General features: G+C 37.3%; 1 protein-coding gene across 4 annotated transcripts; it reads right to left on the reverse strand.

Annotated features, from left to right (window-relative positions):
* Positions 1-1,651: 1,651 nt before the first annotated feature.
* On the reverse strand, positions 1,652-12,056 carry LOC103702027 (heterogeneous nuclear ribonucleoprotein 1-like). Of its 4 annotated transcripts, none has more exons than XM_008784306.3 (7): positions 11,886-12,056; positions 11,468-11,762; positions 11,244-11,284; positions 4,425-4,588; positions 4,233-4,335; positions 3,993-4,162; positions 1,652-2,198 (listed from the first exon to the last, which is right to left on the reverse strand). In XM_008784306.3, the coding sequence occupies exons 2-7, from the start codon at positions 11,734-11,736 to the stop codon at positions 1,845-1,847; spliced, it is 1,101 nt and encodes a 366-aa protein (XP_008782528.1). In that variant the 5' UTR covers positions 11,737-11,762; positions 11,886-12,056; the 3' UTR covers positions 1,652-1,844. The 4 variants fall into 4 exon arrangements, with proteins under 4 accessions (XP_008782528.1, XP_008782527.1, XP_008782526.1 ...); XM_008784305.4 differs by having other exon boundaries at positions 11,873-12,003; XM_008784304.4 differs by having other exon boundaries at positions 11,858-12,003.
* Between the last annotated feature and the right edge of the window lie 3,762 nt (positions 12,057-15,818).

Below are 15,818 nucleotides of genomic sequence, written 5' to 3' on the forward strand. Positions count from 1 at the left end.
TAATATATAGGCAGGCTGCTATGGTTTGAATTTCAATCATTCCCTATGGTAATCCATGATCCACTTAGATTTGTTAAGTCTTCATTTCTCAGTTATGAGAATATTTTCTTGGCTAATCAATCAACTGTATTATGTGGTCATGTTGTGACGATGTAATTATCAAGCATTTGTTGGGTTATCATTATCTAGGGCTCAAACAAGGAAGGGTAAAACATGCAAGCAATTCACCTTATGTGCCAACACAACCAGAAATGAGTCTGAAGGCATTGAAGCTTGAAATTCTCCGTAGTTACAAATTTTGTTCCCCCTTTGTGGCCTTTTTCATCACTAATCTGTTTAGAATCTTCAAAATTACCCCTTTGTTGTTAGGTTTAAACTATTTAAGCTTCCCCCCCTCCCCCATGCTCATCAAATTGTTACTTCCAATTGTATGTTGTTTTGTCCTGGACTATGTCTTTCCTCAGTCCTGAATCAATCCCGCAGGATTTTTTGTTCCCCCTCCTTCCCAAAGGTGAGAACTAAGTTTTACTTAGGGCTCGTTTGGTTCGCGGAAAGCATTTTCCCTTTTAGGAATATGATTCTTGAGAAGAAGATTTCTAGGAAAAGAATACCTGAAAATGTACTTTTGGCATGTTTGGTTAAATATAGAAAAGTAACAGATTTTCCGAATGTTTATGTTTGGTTGACCATCCACTTTTCTAGAAAAGTTATGTATAATTCCTATTATACTCTTAATAAAAATTAGGTCTTTAATGCCTCTTTAATATTGAAGGGTTTTTTTGAGAAAAAATAAGATGGAGTGATTTCCGCCTCATGAAAAAATAACTTTTTCAAGTTTTTCATAAAAAAGTGGAAATCATATTTTCATAAGAATACAACTTTTCCGTTTCTCTCTTTTGAAAACTTCAACCAAACAAGAGGCATCTCATTTTCTCTCATTTTTTTCCCGCGAACCAAACGAGCCCTTGATGAACACAAACTGTATGATTTTTTGATGATATTCATTATCTACAACTGCTAAAACGCGACTTTGAGACATACGAAGCATAGAGCGCAGTATACCCCCCCTCCCCCTGCAAAAGAAAAAGTTGACAACGCTGATCCCGAAGCGAGGATCTCCAAAGCTATGCTGGGTTGATTTTTCCCAAACTACAAGATGGGATTGCAAAGGCCGCGCGTGGCACGGCACGTATTGCAGATACCAGATTAGTGGATCAAGAACTAAAACAATTTTACCAAGAGAAGATCCCCTCTTTTTTTTTTTCCGAAAAAGATCTGGCTACTTAAAAATTGTTGATGAAAACCACCTTTTTCTTGACACTTGTTTTAAAGCAAACAAACTGAACAATAGCGATTGCCAGTATCTCAGCAGGCATGAATCTTATGCAACATTAATAATAGACCTCAAAGAATCACAATTATCAAACAGTTAGCTCTTCAGCTCGATAACAATTGGCACCAAATCCCGAGCATCCATCAGAACACCAAAAAGTCATGATTCCCAACGCTCCTGTACATCATGACTGGTTTGAAGGAAATATGCAAGTCCAGCAAGCGATCATAACTCATAATGCTAAGCCTGCATTATAACTTAATCACAGAGTACGGTATGTAGCCCTAAAAATGTTGGATCGAAGTACTACGGAGCAAGTAAAACACAGTAAAGAGCAGCTGAGAGAGAATTACATTTTCCGAATGCACCAAAATGTTATAGGCAACGTCATTCTACAGCGACAAGTTAATATGAGATGAAAAATAGTACCAGTTGATTTCAGCAAGTCGGGTGTGAATTGCACAGTAAACTGATTATAGTAAAACTTGGTTAACATGATTGTATCAAGATGTTATTTTCCATAGGGGTGGTATCTTCTCCCGTATCCCCGGCCACCATAACCACCGTATACCCCGTTGAAACCAGCTGGGCCACCATATGCAGTACCACTACCATATCGACCGCTTCCATACAAGCGTCCGCCGTAGCTAGAGCTGAAGCCTGCACCATAGCTACCAACCCCACCATAACCATAGTCATAATTTCCACCATAAAAGATGCCACCAGATCGATAACCACCTCCATATCCATAAGTGCCACCCCGATAGAAACCAGGTACAATGCCAACACCAGTGCCATGACCAACCCTCCCATTGTTTCCGGGATCTCCACCAGCTTTCTTCGGTTCAGCCCTCTTAATTTCAACCTGCAGCAGTCAGGAAGGCACTGTTACAAACAAGCCTCCACAAATCCAGGGCAATATCAGGAAATGGTTATTGTTCATCCCACAGGGGAGAAGCTGGGTGATGTGCTGTGGGTTGAGGAGGGAGAAGAGAGGTCCTGAGGCTCAATCACCATGGGAAAAAGGAGGACCTCTCTGCCTCTCCCTCAATGCTCTCTTTGGCCTATCCTGTCAGATTTTCCCTAACACTCTGACTGAAACAATGGAAATCAAATAAAACGACCAACACAAGGAACTGAGAAAGCCCAGGATGACATGGTGCATCCTGCGTGCAAGGTTGCGGAACACCCAAACGATGTCTCATGAAGCTTTACTCATTGTACATTTTATTGACAAAGACATGCACATGTTTTCTTTAGCATTGTGCTCAGTATGGAGGGCATTTGGTTTAGGGTGATAATTCAAAATCAAGAGTGATATGAATGGAGGTGATGAGAATACTGTATTTAGTTACACCATAGTGATCCCACATGGCAGTAATTCCAAATCACTCCCACTCAAATCACCGCCCAACCCGGTGATAAGAAACTCGTTCTTGAGGATGGATATCCAGGATCATCTCGGAACAGTGATCTCAGACTGAAATTTTGGGACAAAAATATCCATCAATTTAGTAGAAAAAATTAGTATATCAATATACTATTAATATATTATATCAATATTATATATTATATTATATCAATATTATATATTATATTATATTGATACTACATATATAGTATTTATGATATATTATATCATAATATATTATTAATCATATTATTGTCATATTATTATTCAATTATATTTTTAAATTATAATAGAAATATATTATTGCATTTTATATTTACAATAAGAAATTATTTAATATATTACTTTTATTCGCCTTATTTTCCTAAGCAAACTAAATATTAGTATTAAATTAATAATATATTAAAGATAGAAATGAAAATATTAATTCTATAATAGCAATTAATATATTTTTATAAGATTAATAATTTATAGGATCAATAAATATATATTTAGAATATAATAAATTAATATATTAATAATTTATTATAATATATATTTATATATGATTAGTCAATATATTTTTATGGAATATAGTTTTGGCATTATATGGTCAGTGATCTTGGATTTCTATAGAATACTAAATAGGTTACTTGTGGATACCCGACGATTTTTATCACTGGAAGATAGCATATCAAATGCAATGATCTTAGATCATCGGGGTCAAATTACCCCAAGATACGAATCTCCGGTGATCTAAGATCACCTTAGTGATCTTATTTGAGTCACGAAACGCCACCTATATTCTAATTCAAAAACAGCCGATAGGGCAAAATTAAGATAAAAAGTTATTAATTCGGATCTAGACTAATCTTACAATATTTCTAGTTTGCTAATTTGTTATCCATAAATGTTCAATCAATGTTTAAGTGTCGTACCATATCAAACATATAGCCAACATTCAAGCCCAAGCCCAAAGAGTTTGGTTCTTGCTCTCACTACAGGAATGAGGCGGTCACATCTAAAAATCTCAGTTGATTTTCTTTAAAGCTATTAACAATTATCCATTTTCTCAGCATTATCTCTATTCCAGAATTCATGATACGAGTATTTATTTATATTGTCTAGAGCTTTCTATATTTTCTCAATTGTTGGATATTGTTCTATACAAATAAACAGAACAAAGTCATGGAACATCAATGAAAACCTCAAAGCATGTGATCAAGAAAAAAGATCTGCAAGCATGGTCAAGCAAAAATTTTAATTCACCTGCTTCCCTCCGAGATTATGCATTCTGCCTTCTGAAATGATCTTTTTAACTGCTTCCTCATTTTCAAAGGTAACAAAACCAAAGCCTCGTGAACGCCCAGTACTATGGTCGAGCATTATCTGGTGCTCAATTACTTTACCATACGAGGCAAAGTGCTCCTTCAACTCATCTGAGAGATTTAAATTATAAAATTGCTTACCCAAGTGAGCAGATCATAAGTCTAAAAGTGCAGTTGCTACCTTCAGTTAAAGATAGAGGTATTCCACCCACAAAGATCTTCTTTGTCTTAAGCCCTGCTTTGGAAGGCAGATCTCCTCTTGGGACTGTCCTTTTGACTTCTACCTGAGTTCAGCAGCATCATAAGATTCCAACATTTCATTGAGGTCCTATAAAATGTATATAGCAAGCTGTACGACAAAAGCTAATCCTACCATCCTCCCATCAATAACATGCTCATCCTCCAAGACATTGTCAACAACAGAAGGGTCAGCAAATGTTACGAACCCAAATCCTCGAGGCATATGAGTATGCTTATCCTTCATTATCACAGAGTCTGTAATTTCCCCATACTTCTCAAAATGCTTGGAGAATGTCTCTGCAACACAAAAAACAAGCAGCATGGCGAACGAGCGGCCACTAAATATAACATATGGGCAAAAAAAAAGAACTTATAGGACAGCAATCTAGATAGAGAATGTAAGAAGACACAATTCCACTAATTTTATCACAAGAATTGTAACCTAACATTTATAGATCTATGTAACAATGCAGAGTTTGAAATGGGAAAACAATAGAATCAATGATGCTACCAAAATCAAAACTAGCCCCACCAATATATGTCTGAAAGCCACTGTAAGGATAACATCAATAAAATAAGAAATCCAATTTTCATTAATTGGGCATTCTTTTTTAAAATAATCATGTTTTCATGTATGTTTCAAACAGGTAACTAATTCAAACAAGTAGTTTCTGGCAAATTTTGTTGTTAAAACCAAACAGACCACCTAAAAGTTGGTTCATGCAGCAACCAGCATCTGACAACATTGCCAGCATGCTCCAGTTGAGACCTACTGCACACAATACACACTACTTCGCCAACCAGCATGTGTTCCTTGTCATCCATCCACTACTGAAGGGACTTGTAACCAAATCCCTCCATAGGGAGATGGGTGTGCTACGACTGAATAGCAACGCATGAACACACGACAAAGGATTCTAGCACCGGCGCCAGTGGGCATTCCAGCCATTGACTAGCATGTCACATGCTGTACCAGCACAGATGCTACATCATTCCCACCCCCAAAGAAAATATATATACACAGACACACACTTATTTAAAACTAAATATATATAAAAACATGCCATACCAACCCATGCCAGGTGACCGTATTTGCCCAGTACAGTACATGACTGCCGGCACATTACATGCTGGCCAGTGAAGGCCAGCATGTGAAACGTTGACAGGCATGCACATACCGACACGCATGGTGACCGTAGCCACTAGACAAATAAGGAGGTTTGAAAATATTCAAAACTCATACAAAGGACTCGCACCTCTCTAAGGTTGGCATCACCCCTGCTTAGAAAACAAAGAATAAACTAACTTGGACAAACTTTCTGTTTAAATAAAACCATCTAATAAAAAGTACTAGACCATTATATAGAAGAGGATGAACCTTGGTGCAATGATAAGATTGCTCCATTATGACCTGAAGGTCACGGGTTCAAAACATGAAAACAGCCTCTCCACATGAGAAGGTAAGGTTGCGACATCAGTTGGTTTTAACAAGCCACATTACCTAGAACTTCCAGTGAATATCCCCCTTCTGCTGTGACTAAGAAAATCACAACATGGTACCTTTATAGATAAAATTATTTCCAAAGTTCATCCGTATATCTTGCATTAATTTAACAACCATCAAACATTAAAAAAAAAGAACATTACATAAAAAACAAAATCAGCATCATAGTCACAAACAACAAGCCTCCTCCTAGATTAGTCCTATTTTTATCGAAATGAACATCATCCACCTAGTAATTTATTGCAGCTTTAATTGTTACTTGTATGCTCAATTTCAAGATACCATTGCTGAAATGTCAATTTCTCCATGATTTGTAGTTCTTTAAATACCAAAGGAAACAAAAGCATTCTTGATGGCTGACACAAATAGACAAGCATTTGACCATTGTTGATACACTAAGAGTAACAAACTCAAGATTGATTGCACTATGGCTTGAGAGACATGCCACTTTCCACTTTGTCATCTGGAGGCACATTAAAAAGTTATTGGCTATTTTTAAAAAGAAAAGTATACTGAGATATTTAACATGATCTCTGCATTAAACAACAGTGCACTATAAGACCAAATCCACCTGTAAATTCTTAGAACAGATGCATCTGTTTTCTAATGAGAAAGTCTGCAAACCACAATTGCACTTGAACCAAACCTTCTCAGCACATGCCCCCTGGAGTACATCTTCTAATACCAAACACCCATTGAAACAGGGAAATTGTCTTTCAGCAACATTTTAAACTTCATGTAGGCAGGCCAGTATTTTATAGAGGGACATAAAAAACATTTTTTTAATCCATTCATTCAACATAGTCTCCTCGACAACATCATTTGTTAAACAAGTCAGCTATTCCATCATTTACATAATTTAATTGGTAACCATCCAGCCCCAGTGTCTTTTTCACTGGCAAAGTGTATTATACTAATCAAATTAGTGCAACTGATATACCACCATCATCTCTATGTATCAATTTACATATTACACCATCTGCACTCCCCAAAAACAACTTCTAGAAGTAAATACCCAAATAACCATTCACTCGCTGCTGTTGATATATTCTTTACCATCCTTAATCCTCAAGCATCCATTCTGATCTAAAGCCTCACTTTTTCTCTCACCGTTCTGACTATAGTCGGTTAGACCTGAAGTTAGGTTAGGCCTGATGTTAGAATAATGCTGTCTGAATCTGATAAATGTATTTTTCTTAGCAATTTATACCATTCAGTATGCTATACTGAATTGAAAAAAAAATGCACAGCAATCTTATGCAAAAATAGCTTGGTCACACAATCAGAATGATTAGGGAAAATGTTTCAAACAAGAAGAAGGCAGTCAGTAAACTTGATGCCAGAGGAATTATCCAAACTAGTTGATCTCACAAATATTCTGCTACTATGGAATATTCTCGAGTTGACTTCTTCATCTCACAAATGTTCCGCTATTAGGGAATATTCTCAAGTTGACTTCTCTCTCATGTCTGCAATTTGTTGTTCTCTATTGCCATTTTTCTCGGGTATCTGCTCTATATCAATCCAATCTTTCAAATGTGATGTTTCCAGTTTCCAGCTTGACTTTTCTGCCCACATCGCACCAAACACATAAGCTCAAAATGGCTCCATTTATAATACATAGATGTCTACTGAAATGAGATATCTTCTCACACATGGATTTTGATCTGACATATTTATTCTCAAAATCTAAATGAGGAAATCATAGATAGGCTTAGGCATATAAACTATTACTACAAAATCAGCTCCCTACTATGCAGTAAAGTAGTTCTGAATATAGAATTAGAACAGCATCCCATCCTCTTCAAGTACAATCTATCAATTTTCGCTGAAATTAATATACAATACAGAAGCATTCCAAAAGCAGATGAAAAAGTAAATACAATAAAACAGTGCTACAGAGGTGAACAGTATCATGGATGTCTGCTCTATTGGTCATTTCCTCACACAGAATGTTTGTCTTGGTGTTCAACCATGAGTGTTGTATTGTGACATTAACATGGCATTTCAATCAGCTTTACAGATTCTGATTTGCCACTCATTACAGTCAAAATTGAAAACTCTTCCTATATTCTTAAGAAAAATAAAATGCGCTCACAATCCACACATTATTCAGATTTACTGAGTACCTTCCCTCCTCTTTTTGAAACCTTCAACACAAGCCCAACCTCCCTCCTTATTGTTTGGGACTTTGTTGTGCCTCGGTACACCATCTGAATCAGTTCTCAAACTTCGAGGTTGCGCCTGCTTCAGAGATATCATGGATTACAGGGTAGAATAGCCCCTTAATTATGCTCAACAACCATTAGCAACCAAGTTAAACCCAATTTAAGCCAGAAACAAATAGGGCATTACACAGAATACTTGAACATCCTTGTAGTGTAACCATCTAAAATAAGATAATCACTCTGCCAGAAAGGTAAAGGAGGTCTATTGTACTTTACCCAGAATTATGCTATAAAATCATTCTTGTTAACCCAGTTAACTAGTTTATTCATTCTGCATAATTCTTCAGTTCCCATAGTATCAATATTGCTAGAGTCATTCTAAGTTTCCTCATTCTGCCCAAATCCACCATAGCATAGGAAGCCTCATATCTTTATGATCATCTTGAACATTATATAGAGGTTTTCTGGTTCATCCACAGAAAAATTATTTATGATCACAACCGCCAACACGCAAATGTCAGTGGGAGAATTTCAGCAACGTGACATTGAGAACTGAATAAATTCAGACAAAACAAACAATTTTGTCATGAAAAAGGTAATCAGCTAGTAAGTTGAGCCCGTAAAATCATAAGAAAAAATAGCTTAGCAATAAAGGGCAATAGACAGGAAAGCATATTGTGGCTGCTTATCTTGGGTCCAACTAAAGGAAAGCACATAACTAAGCAGATGCTTGTATAAAAAAAATTAAGAAACCGCATTTAAAATAGGTTGAAGAAAACCTAAAACCTATCCACTAGATATGCTAAGATCTGAAGACTGCAACGAAGAATGTATGGTTATGTTGAACATATAGTATTATTATTCATAGGATTTTACACCAATAGCCAAGAGAACTGAGCAAGCAACAAATTCAAGAACCCTCTGGAAACAAATATGTAGCTGAAAACTCTACAGCACTTGCATCCGTTTACAACAAGGTGAATAGCAAATCAACATATGCAGCAATGAAATTGTACCATATGTGAAATGGCAGGATGCTTTGTCAATCAGATAGATCTTTAAATGAATTCTAACTCATTACCGACTGGTGGTATATTCTCTATGCATGTATAGAATACACTGGTTAACTACAACATAGCATGTTTAACAAATTGAACAAGGGTAACCATATGAATTCATGTTGATGACATGGCATACATGCTGGCTTTGGCAAGATGTATGGCCCCACACAACGAGACTTATGTCTGAAATGAAAGCTATTAATTAAGACAGAGGTCGTGAATAAAATATAACTAACAAGCCTCGCCATTTTTATTTTTGGTTTGTAATGCAGATCCTACTTTGCATTGGTTAGCACATCAGAACATTTCCTAAAATGAAGAAGCTTATAAAAGATTGGAACATTATCTCTATGCATCCTTCAGCATACCCCAACAAGACATGTTATTCCAACTAGATATTTGCTGGCGTCTGACCGTCCAAAAGGCAGTTCTCTCCCTTAATAACCTCTTTTGCAGCCCCCTCTTCAAAGGCAAAGGAAGATAGAACAAGATACTCCTGCACCCTTACGCTCTCAAACATGAAACTAAAATTACTCCTAATTTTCAACTTAACTGAAAATCTACCCCTAATTTTTGGCCCCCTAAATTTCTTGACCATCAAGTCAAGCGCCTATCTCTATATGATTGTTAAAGTTCTAGATTGCATATATTACATGTTTGCAGTTTAAACTCACCTAGCCACTGCAGTAGATCCATAACAAAAAATCATATTCTAAGACCAAATAATCTGACTAGAGTAAAGCTACTTATTCAAAAGCGACACATAAAATCAAGTTGATATTATCAAATGCCAAACACAGGTGCATTATGGAAATTCAGAGAAGCCTTTAGCCACACTTTTATGTTAAACAAGATCCAGGAATAACAGCCTTTCCTTACTATTTGTTTTGCACAATGAAACTAATGCTAGCACGACTTATTTTTCTAATGATTTTGCAAAACTCATTTTGTAACATTTATAGTCCCACCTTTTCTGGAGGAAGGTTAGTGCATCTTGTTATTGTGATGTTCATCTTATCAAGCACACAGCCATGCATTGAAGCAACAAATCTCCATGTGACATAAGAGCAAGTAAGAAAAAAATATGCAGGCATTGCTTGTACTATATCTTGCTTCTTGGAAACATTCAAAGCTCTTTGGGGCAGCATTTGTTTGGTGTTTATCCTGCCGAGTCAAGACTTGGGAAGTCAAGCCCTAATTTTTTTCAGGACATTCAGATAATACTGTAATTTAAGTGTTGATGATAATTTATGTGATAAAATTTGTTAATACTAGTCGATCTTCTTCACTTATTAACAATATGAAACACAAGATTTTTTCTGCCACACTTTTTATATAAGAAAAAGAAAATTTATGTGGTATGTGAAAGTTTCCCATAAATCTACAGCTCAACTTAAAAAATAAATCACAGGGGCACATATAGTACAACTTCATAACTATGTCCTGAGATACATCATCTTTGCATTGCATATAAAGTGCTAATTGCTTAGAGATAAACATGTGGCAATGTTTTCATAGTCCATTTAAATCAAAGCCATGTGACCTCAAGCTGGAGCATACATAGAGTTGGCTACAGTTCAAACTTCAAACTAACCAACCCAATAACAAAACCGAGTTCAAATTACAATGCATATATGGAGTTAACTAAAGTTAACATATAAAATCGGCATCTATAACGCATGATCAGGATTACTCTAGCTCCAACATAAAGAATCATTCATGAAAATGATTGTCGAGCCTCTGAGTTCATAAAATGCCAAACAGATTGCAGTCTGGAAACTTGGGCACTCCTTTGAGACTCATCATGTGCTTCCTTCATGCACTATGGAGTGATCTAATGTACTGCTGAAAAGACTGTTAAATTTCATGACATAGCAATTACACAAAAATATTTAGAGTATAGAAAATACGCAATAAGCAAACATCAAGAAGTTTAAGCTGACTGACTCTATGCCCAACTGCCCATTAAACAAGAAGCTCAGCTCCGCAGAATATATTCTCATCAGATAATTTATGGTGCCTCATGTATTAGCATCAGACAACAAGCCACATATGCACAAATCTTAGCAAGCATGAATTATTCAATCACAAAACGGAGCTTGTGAAGATACATAAAAAAAAGAAACAAAAAAATGCAGGAACATAGTGAATCTCTGTTCTTAACAAAAAAAAAAAACGCAGAAGGGGAACACGAATTTAAATAGAGAAATGGCACATACCCTCAGTTGTGTCCCACGCGACTCCTCCAACGAAGATTTTTCTATCACACAAGAAAAAATTAGGGTTATCTTCTGTTTCCCCGAATCACCCCAGCGGCATTTGATTGGGCCAACATGCGAGCCCGACCAACCGCTAACCCTAGATCCAGGAATATCAAAATCTAACACAAGCTCAAACATTCAATCCAAAAAATCTACAAGAAACCTATGACCTCACTACTAACCCTGACGAAAAGGAACTGCTATCCGGCTGTATCTCCTCGCCAACACTATCTACCATTTCTATCCCCCTTCCCAGAGGCTCTCCTCCTCCTTGTTCTCCTTCCTCTCCCCCTCCTTCCTTTGTTTTTCCTTCTCCACCACCACGTCCCTCTTCTTCTTCTTCCTCCTCCTCCTCCTCGACCTCTACCTCCTCCTCAACCTCTTCTTCTACCTCCTCCTCTACCTCATCCACGCCGCTAATGGCGTTCGGCATGTCCTCCGCGACCTCCATGGGCCTCTTTCCTCTACCTACCAGACCTGCAAAGGAGCAAAGGTTATTCCGCTAAACCCTAGCGGCGATCTAAGCCTCAGGAAATCAAAACCCTAGAGAAATTGATGCCCGATCGAAATACCTTCCTCTTATCTACCTAAGGTTTATACCACGATTTGGAGATGGATCGATTTGGAGGTGGGATCTCGATTCCTTTTCCTCGGAGAGAATTCTTGGCGTGATGGAAGACAAAGCCAAAACGATGACATGCTGCGGCCTGCGGGCGGAGGCCCCTGCTTTAAAATGCGGTGGGGTGTGTGACGTGTCACGGTGTGAGAGAAGGAGGTTAATCTGTACCGCGTCACCGTTTTAACTTACACGAGCCTTCACCGACTTAGCTAAGGATTTCGCCCCAGCTCATCAATCTTGGCCGTCGGCGCTCGTAGGCTGCTAAAGCCGGGGAAGATATTTTATTATGTTCCGAACCTCCAAGGTGGCCTCGATAATACCATCGCGCGGAACACACACACACACACACACACAAACACGGAAGAAGGACAAGAAAAAGCAAAAAAAAAAAAAGAAAAAAGAGAGAGAAAACATTAATCAGTGTAACTGAGAAAGTTATAACACCCCTTACGTTATGCACTATCACCTTTCAAAACAGAGACACACTTCCATCTGCCCTCTTTAGCATGTATACTTGCAAATCAACCATAATACATTGAAAAACTTAGTTACAAAAAGAATTAATTATTAAAGATCCTCAATTTATTATTGTTTTTGACATTGTTTTTTTTGTCCTTTCACAACTTCATCTTATATTAGAGAATTCAATTTAGGTAACTAGGGAGGGAGAGTCGCCTCTTACAAGCAACTTTGCTCGCAAAGTTGAGATATTCATTTAAGCTACATTGTTCATATAATCTACTCTATGCGAGACAAGGATTAGATTTGATTGTTAGTTTTTCCATTCAAGGTTTGCATGCATAGAGGCACCTATCAAGTTATCTAGATCATTGAATCCCTACTAACCATATGGAAAACCGAAGGATATTTTGCTTTCTTCCAAGCCTACTAGGAATAGAGTGAAAATGCCTTCTTGTTACCATCTATTCAAAGTATATTCTCAATCGGTGAAGTCTCAATGCATTGAAAGCGGGTACTTCTATCCAGTGAAGCTTAGGTTCGAAAACTTTCGGGATATTAGGGGATGGGATGGTTTCCCCTCCCCCGAACCCCCTCCGCTTCCTTTGGTTATGGAACTTTTCCCTCCCAAAGCCCCTCTCGGGAGGATTAGGTTTTAGGTTAACAACCGGATTCGAAAGGCAGAGTCAGGGGGCTCCACCCCTCGAACCTCCGGTGTTCTCAAACGGCGAAGACTTAAACTTTTTGCCTTGCTGAAGATAAGGACGTCATCAATGTAGGCAATTGCAAAATAGGCTAGGGGCTTTATTATTTCATCCATGGCTCTCTGGAACTCAAAGAGATGGTATCCTGTGCAATATAAGGAAGTTAAGGATTAAATACCCCCACCCAGAAAGACGTGTTTTCCATTTTTTAAATAAGGCATGTCAGCCTCTTTGTCCCTCCCAGTTCGGCAGCATAAGCATTATCAGTTGCGCAGGTCCCGTACTTTTTTGATTAATCGCCTGCTCACTTCGAATATCGGGGAATCTCTATGACGCTTGTTAAACGGCTGAAGAGCTGCTACGGTGGGGGAATCGGACTTATCCATGGTTAGTCAACATAATTGCATAGGCCCAGAAGCCCAGGTAGCTCGGCATGGGAGGAAAGGAAGATCTCGGAACTATTGGTCGGTCGCTTACTCTATAATGCTAAGTTAAGCCCTAATGTTATGTATTTATGGCATTTGCATTTACACATCCTGAAGAGGCAGAATGATTATGCAATGCCTCGTTTATTGTCACCAATCTCATTAACAAATTATGTAATCTCTAATAATAATTTAAAAAGATCACCAAACTCAATATGGATTATTTTGGCTATTATAAAAAGCAGTAAACAAGATGTAGGAGTGAGCTCCATCACATAGAGAGGTTAGAATAAAAGATCTAGGAGCGTGCCAAATTTTCAGAGGCTTAACTTGGCCGTATGATGATTCATTGAGATGATATTATTTTTTTTAAAAAAAGATAACTTTTTGAGCTCTGCAATGTGATGGGGAGCACTGAGTTAATAGGGATAAATTCTGTCGTTTGCATGTCGACATAAGCTAATCAACCAAAATTTGCTTTTTCAGGAAAGATTTTGACCGAATTTATCTTTTAATCTGAGAAGAATTGAATAGAGTGACTAAAAGATAAAGTCAATATAGAAGTCGAGATTTACCTCCTATATATTTTTTACTTTTTTTCGTATATATTCCCATTGCTCATATCCATTTTAGAAAAGTCATGTCCTTTTTGAACTAAAATGAATTCAACCTAAAATATGCAAGAGCAAATACTGCTAGTATAAATAGAGGTCATGCATCTCAATTTGTAATTCATCAATTAAAAAAAAGAAAGACCAAGACCATACTTTGCCTAACTTTTTGCTATTTTTAAATTTAATTGAAAAATTTGAGTTGACAGATTGAGAGTTTTACTTTTTTTTTTTTTCTAATCAAATCAAATGTCAAATAAAAGTTACTACATCTCTATTTGCCTTATATTTTTCAATTCATGCCCTTCTTTCTTCTTGGTCAAGTAGTGCATGGGTGTAAGCGAGAGAGAGAGAGAGAGAGAGAAGGAAGGGAGGGGAGATGAGAAAGTTTTTCACCCATGTAACACCGATTGTCCTTGTCGGAGCCCTTCTTTCCATACTCTCAAGTTATATGTCAAGTATATTGCTTTTCACAATTGACAATGAGGGTTGGCGATAAGAATCATGAACTCTACTGTAGAAAGGAAAGAGAAACTTAAAAACTTGTTCATTTATTTGACACCAATTGATTATCAATCTTTACATTGTTAGTCGTTTTGTTCAATCTTTTGCATGGTAAAAGTATTTGTTATAATCATGTAAATCCTATTTTACATGGCCATGTCTTACATATACATTATGGACCAAATATAGAAAAGCGATCAAATAAAGTCGATTCACGCACTCACATATGGAAAAAAAAAATATAATCAACATCAATTAAACTTATAAAGACTTTTATGTTGCCTCACCGAGCTTCTCTTTTTATCATTTTTTATCCATCTCATGGCCACCACTTGGTTTCCTAACAACCGCCTCTGCATCCTGGTTGTCATCATTTTCATCCTCTTCCTCACCTATTCTTCACATCCAAAAAGTTGCACCTCTTCTATTTTTTGTTGTGAATGCCAAAGAGGAAAGAACTCAACCTTAAGAGCATCTAAAAAAAAAAAGAAACACAAACATACCTATTCCCCTTGTGATGATGTACAGTTTGAAAAATGGTTAGTGGTGTTGAAGGAGAGGAGCTCTTTTTTTTTTTTTTTTTTTTTTTTACTCTGTTGGTTGCACTCAAGTTAGATTGATGTGAGCAAGTATTTTATCAAAAAAAATTATCGAGTAATTAATAAGGAAAGGAAGGAGATGCAAACTTGATGAAGAGGATAAAATTGATAGCCATAAGGTAAATTAGGTTTTAAGAAAAAAATTGATACGGTGTTGGTAGTCGCCATCAGTCAAAAAATTCAAAAAGGACGGATGCGGTTCCCCGTGCCTCGTATTTAGAAGCGTGTGGTACTAGAATGGATCGAAGAACAATAGATCGTGGACTGAAATCCACGTGAAAGAGGACTGTTCTTTAATTTGCGTCACGTCAAGGATCGGTAGGTAAATTTCTCTGCAGTTTCTTTATCTTTTCCGTTAGGATACGGCGCTGGCTTTCCGTCTCTCGTCCCGTTAGTTGACGGGGTAAGCCAGCTTGACGCCCACGTTACACGTGCCGTCTCCACGTGCGCCGCGAGTGGATATAAATTCTCAAGTGACTCGAACACGACCGTTGGATCTCCTGTTGCGTGCATCGCAATCTACCTGCGTTTCGCAGACGCCAGCTAAGGAAAACCGCGTACCATCCACCGCCTATCGTTTTTTTTTTGTTTTAAATAATTCAAGTCCACATC

This window comes from Phoenix dactylifera, chromosome 8, assembly GCF_009389715.1.
Source record: "Phoenix dactylifera cultivar Barhee BC4 chromosome 8, palm_55x_up_171113_PBpolish2nd_filt_p, whole genome shotgun sequence".
Classification (NCBI taxonomy): domain Eukaryota; kingdom Viridiplantae; phylum Streptophyta; class Magnoliopsida; order Arecales; family Arecaceae; genus Phoenix; species Phoenix dactylifera.

Coding starts and splice junctions, on each gene's coding strand:
- LOC103702027 (XM_008784306.3), bottom strand. CDS start 11,736: ATGGAGGTCGCGGAGGACATGCCGAACGCCATTAGCGGCGTGGATGAG. Junction 11,285..11,467: donor AGCAGTTCCTTTTCGTCAGG/GTTAGTAGTGAG, acceptor CTTGTGTGATAG/AAAAATCTTCGTTGGAGGAG. Junction 4,336..4,424: donor ATGTTATTGATGGGAGGATG/GTAGGATTAGCT, acceptor TGCTGAACTCAG/GTAGAAGTCAAAAGGACAGT.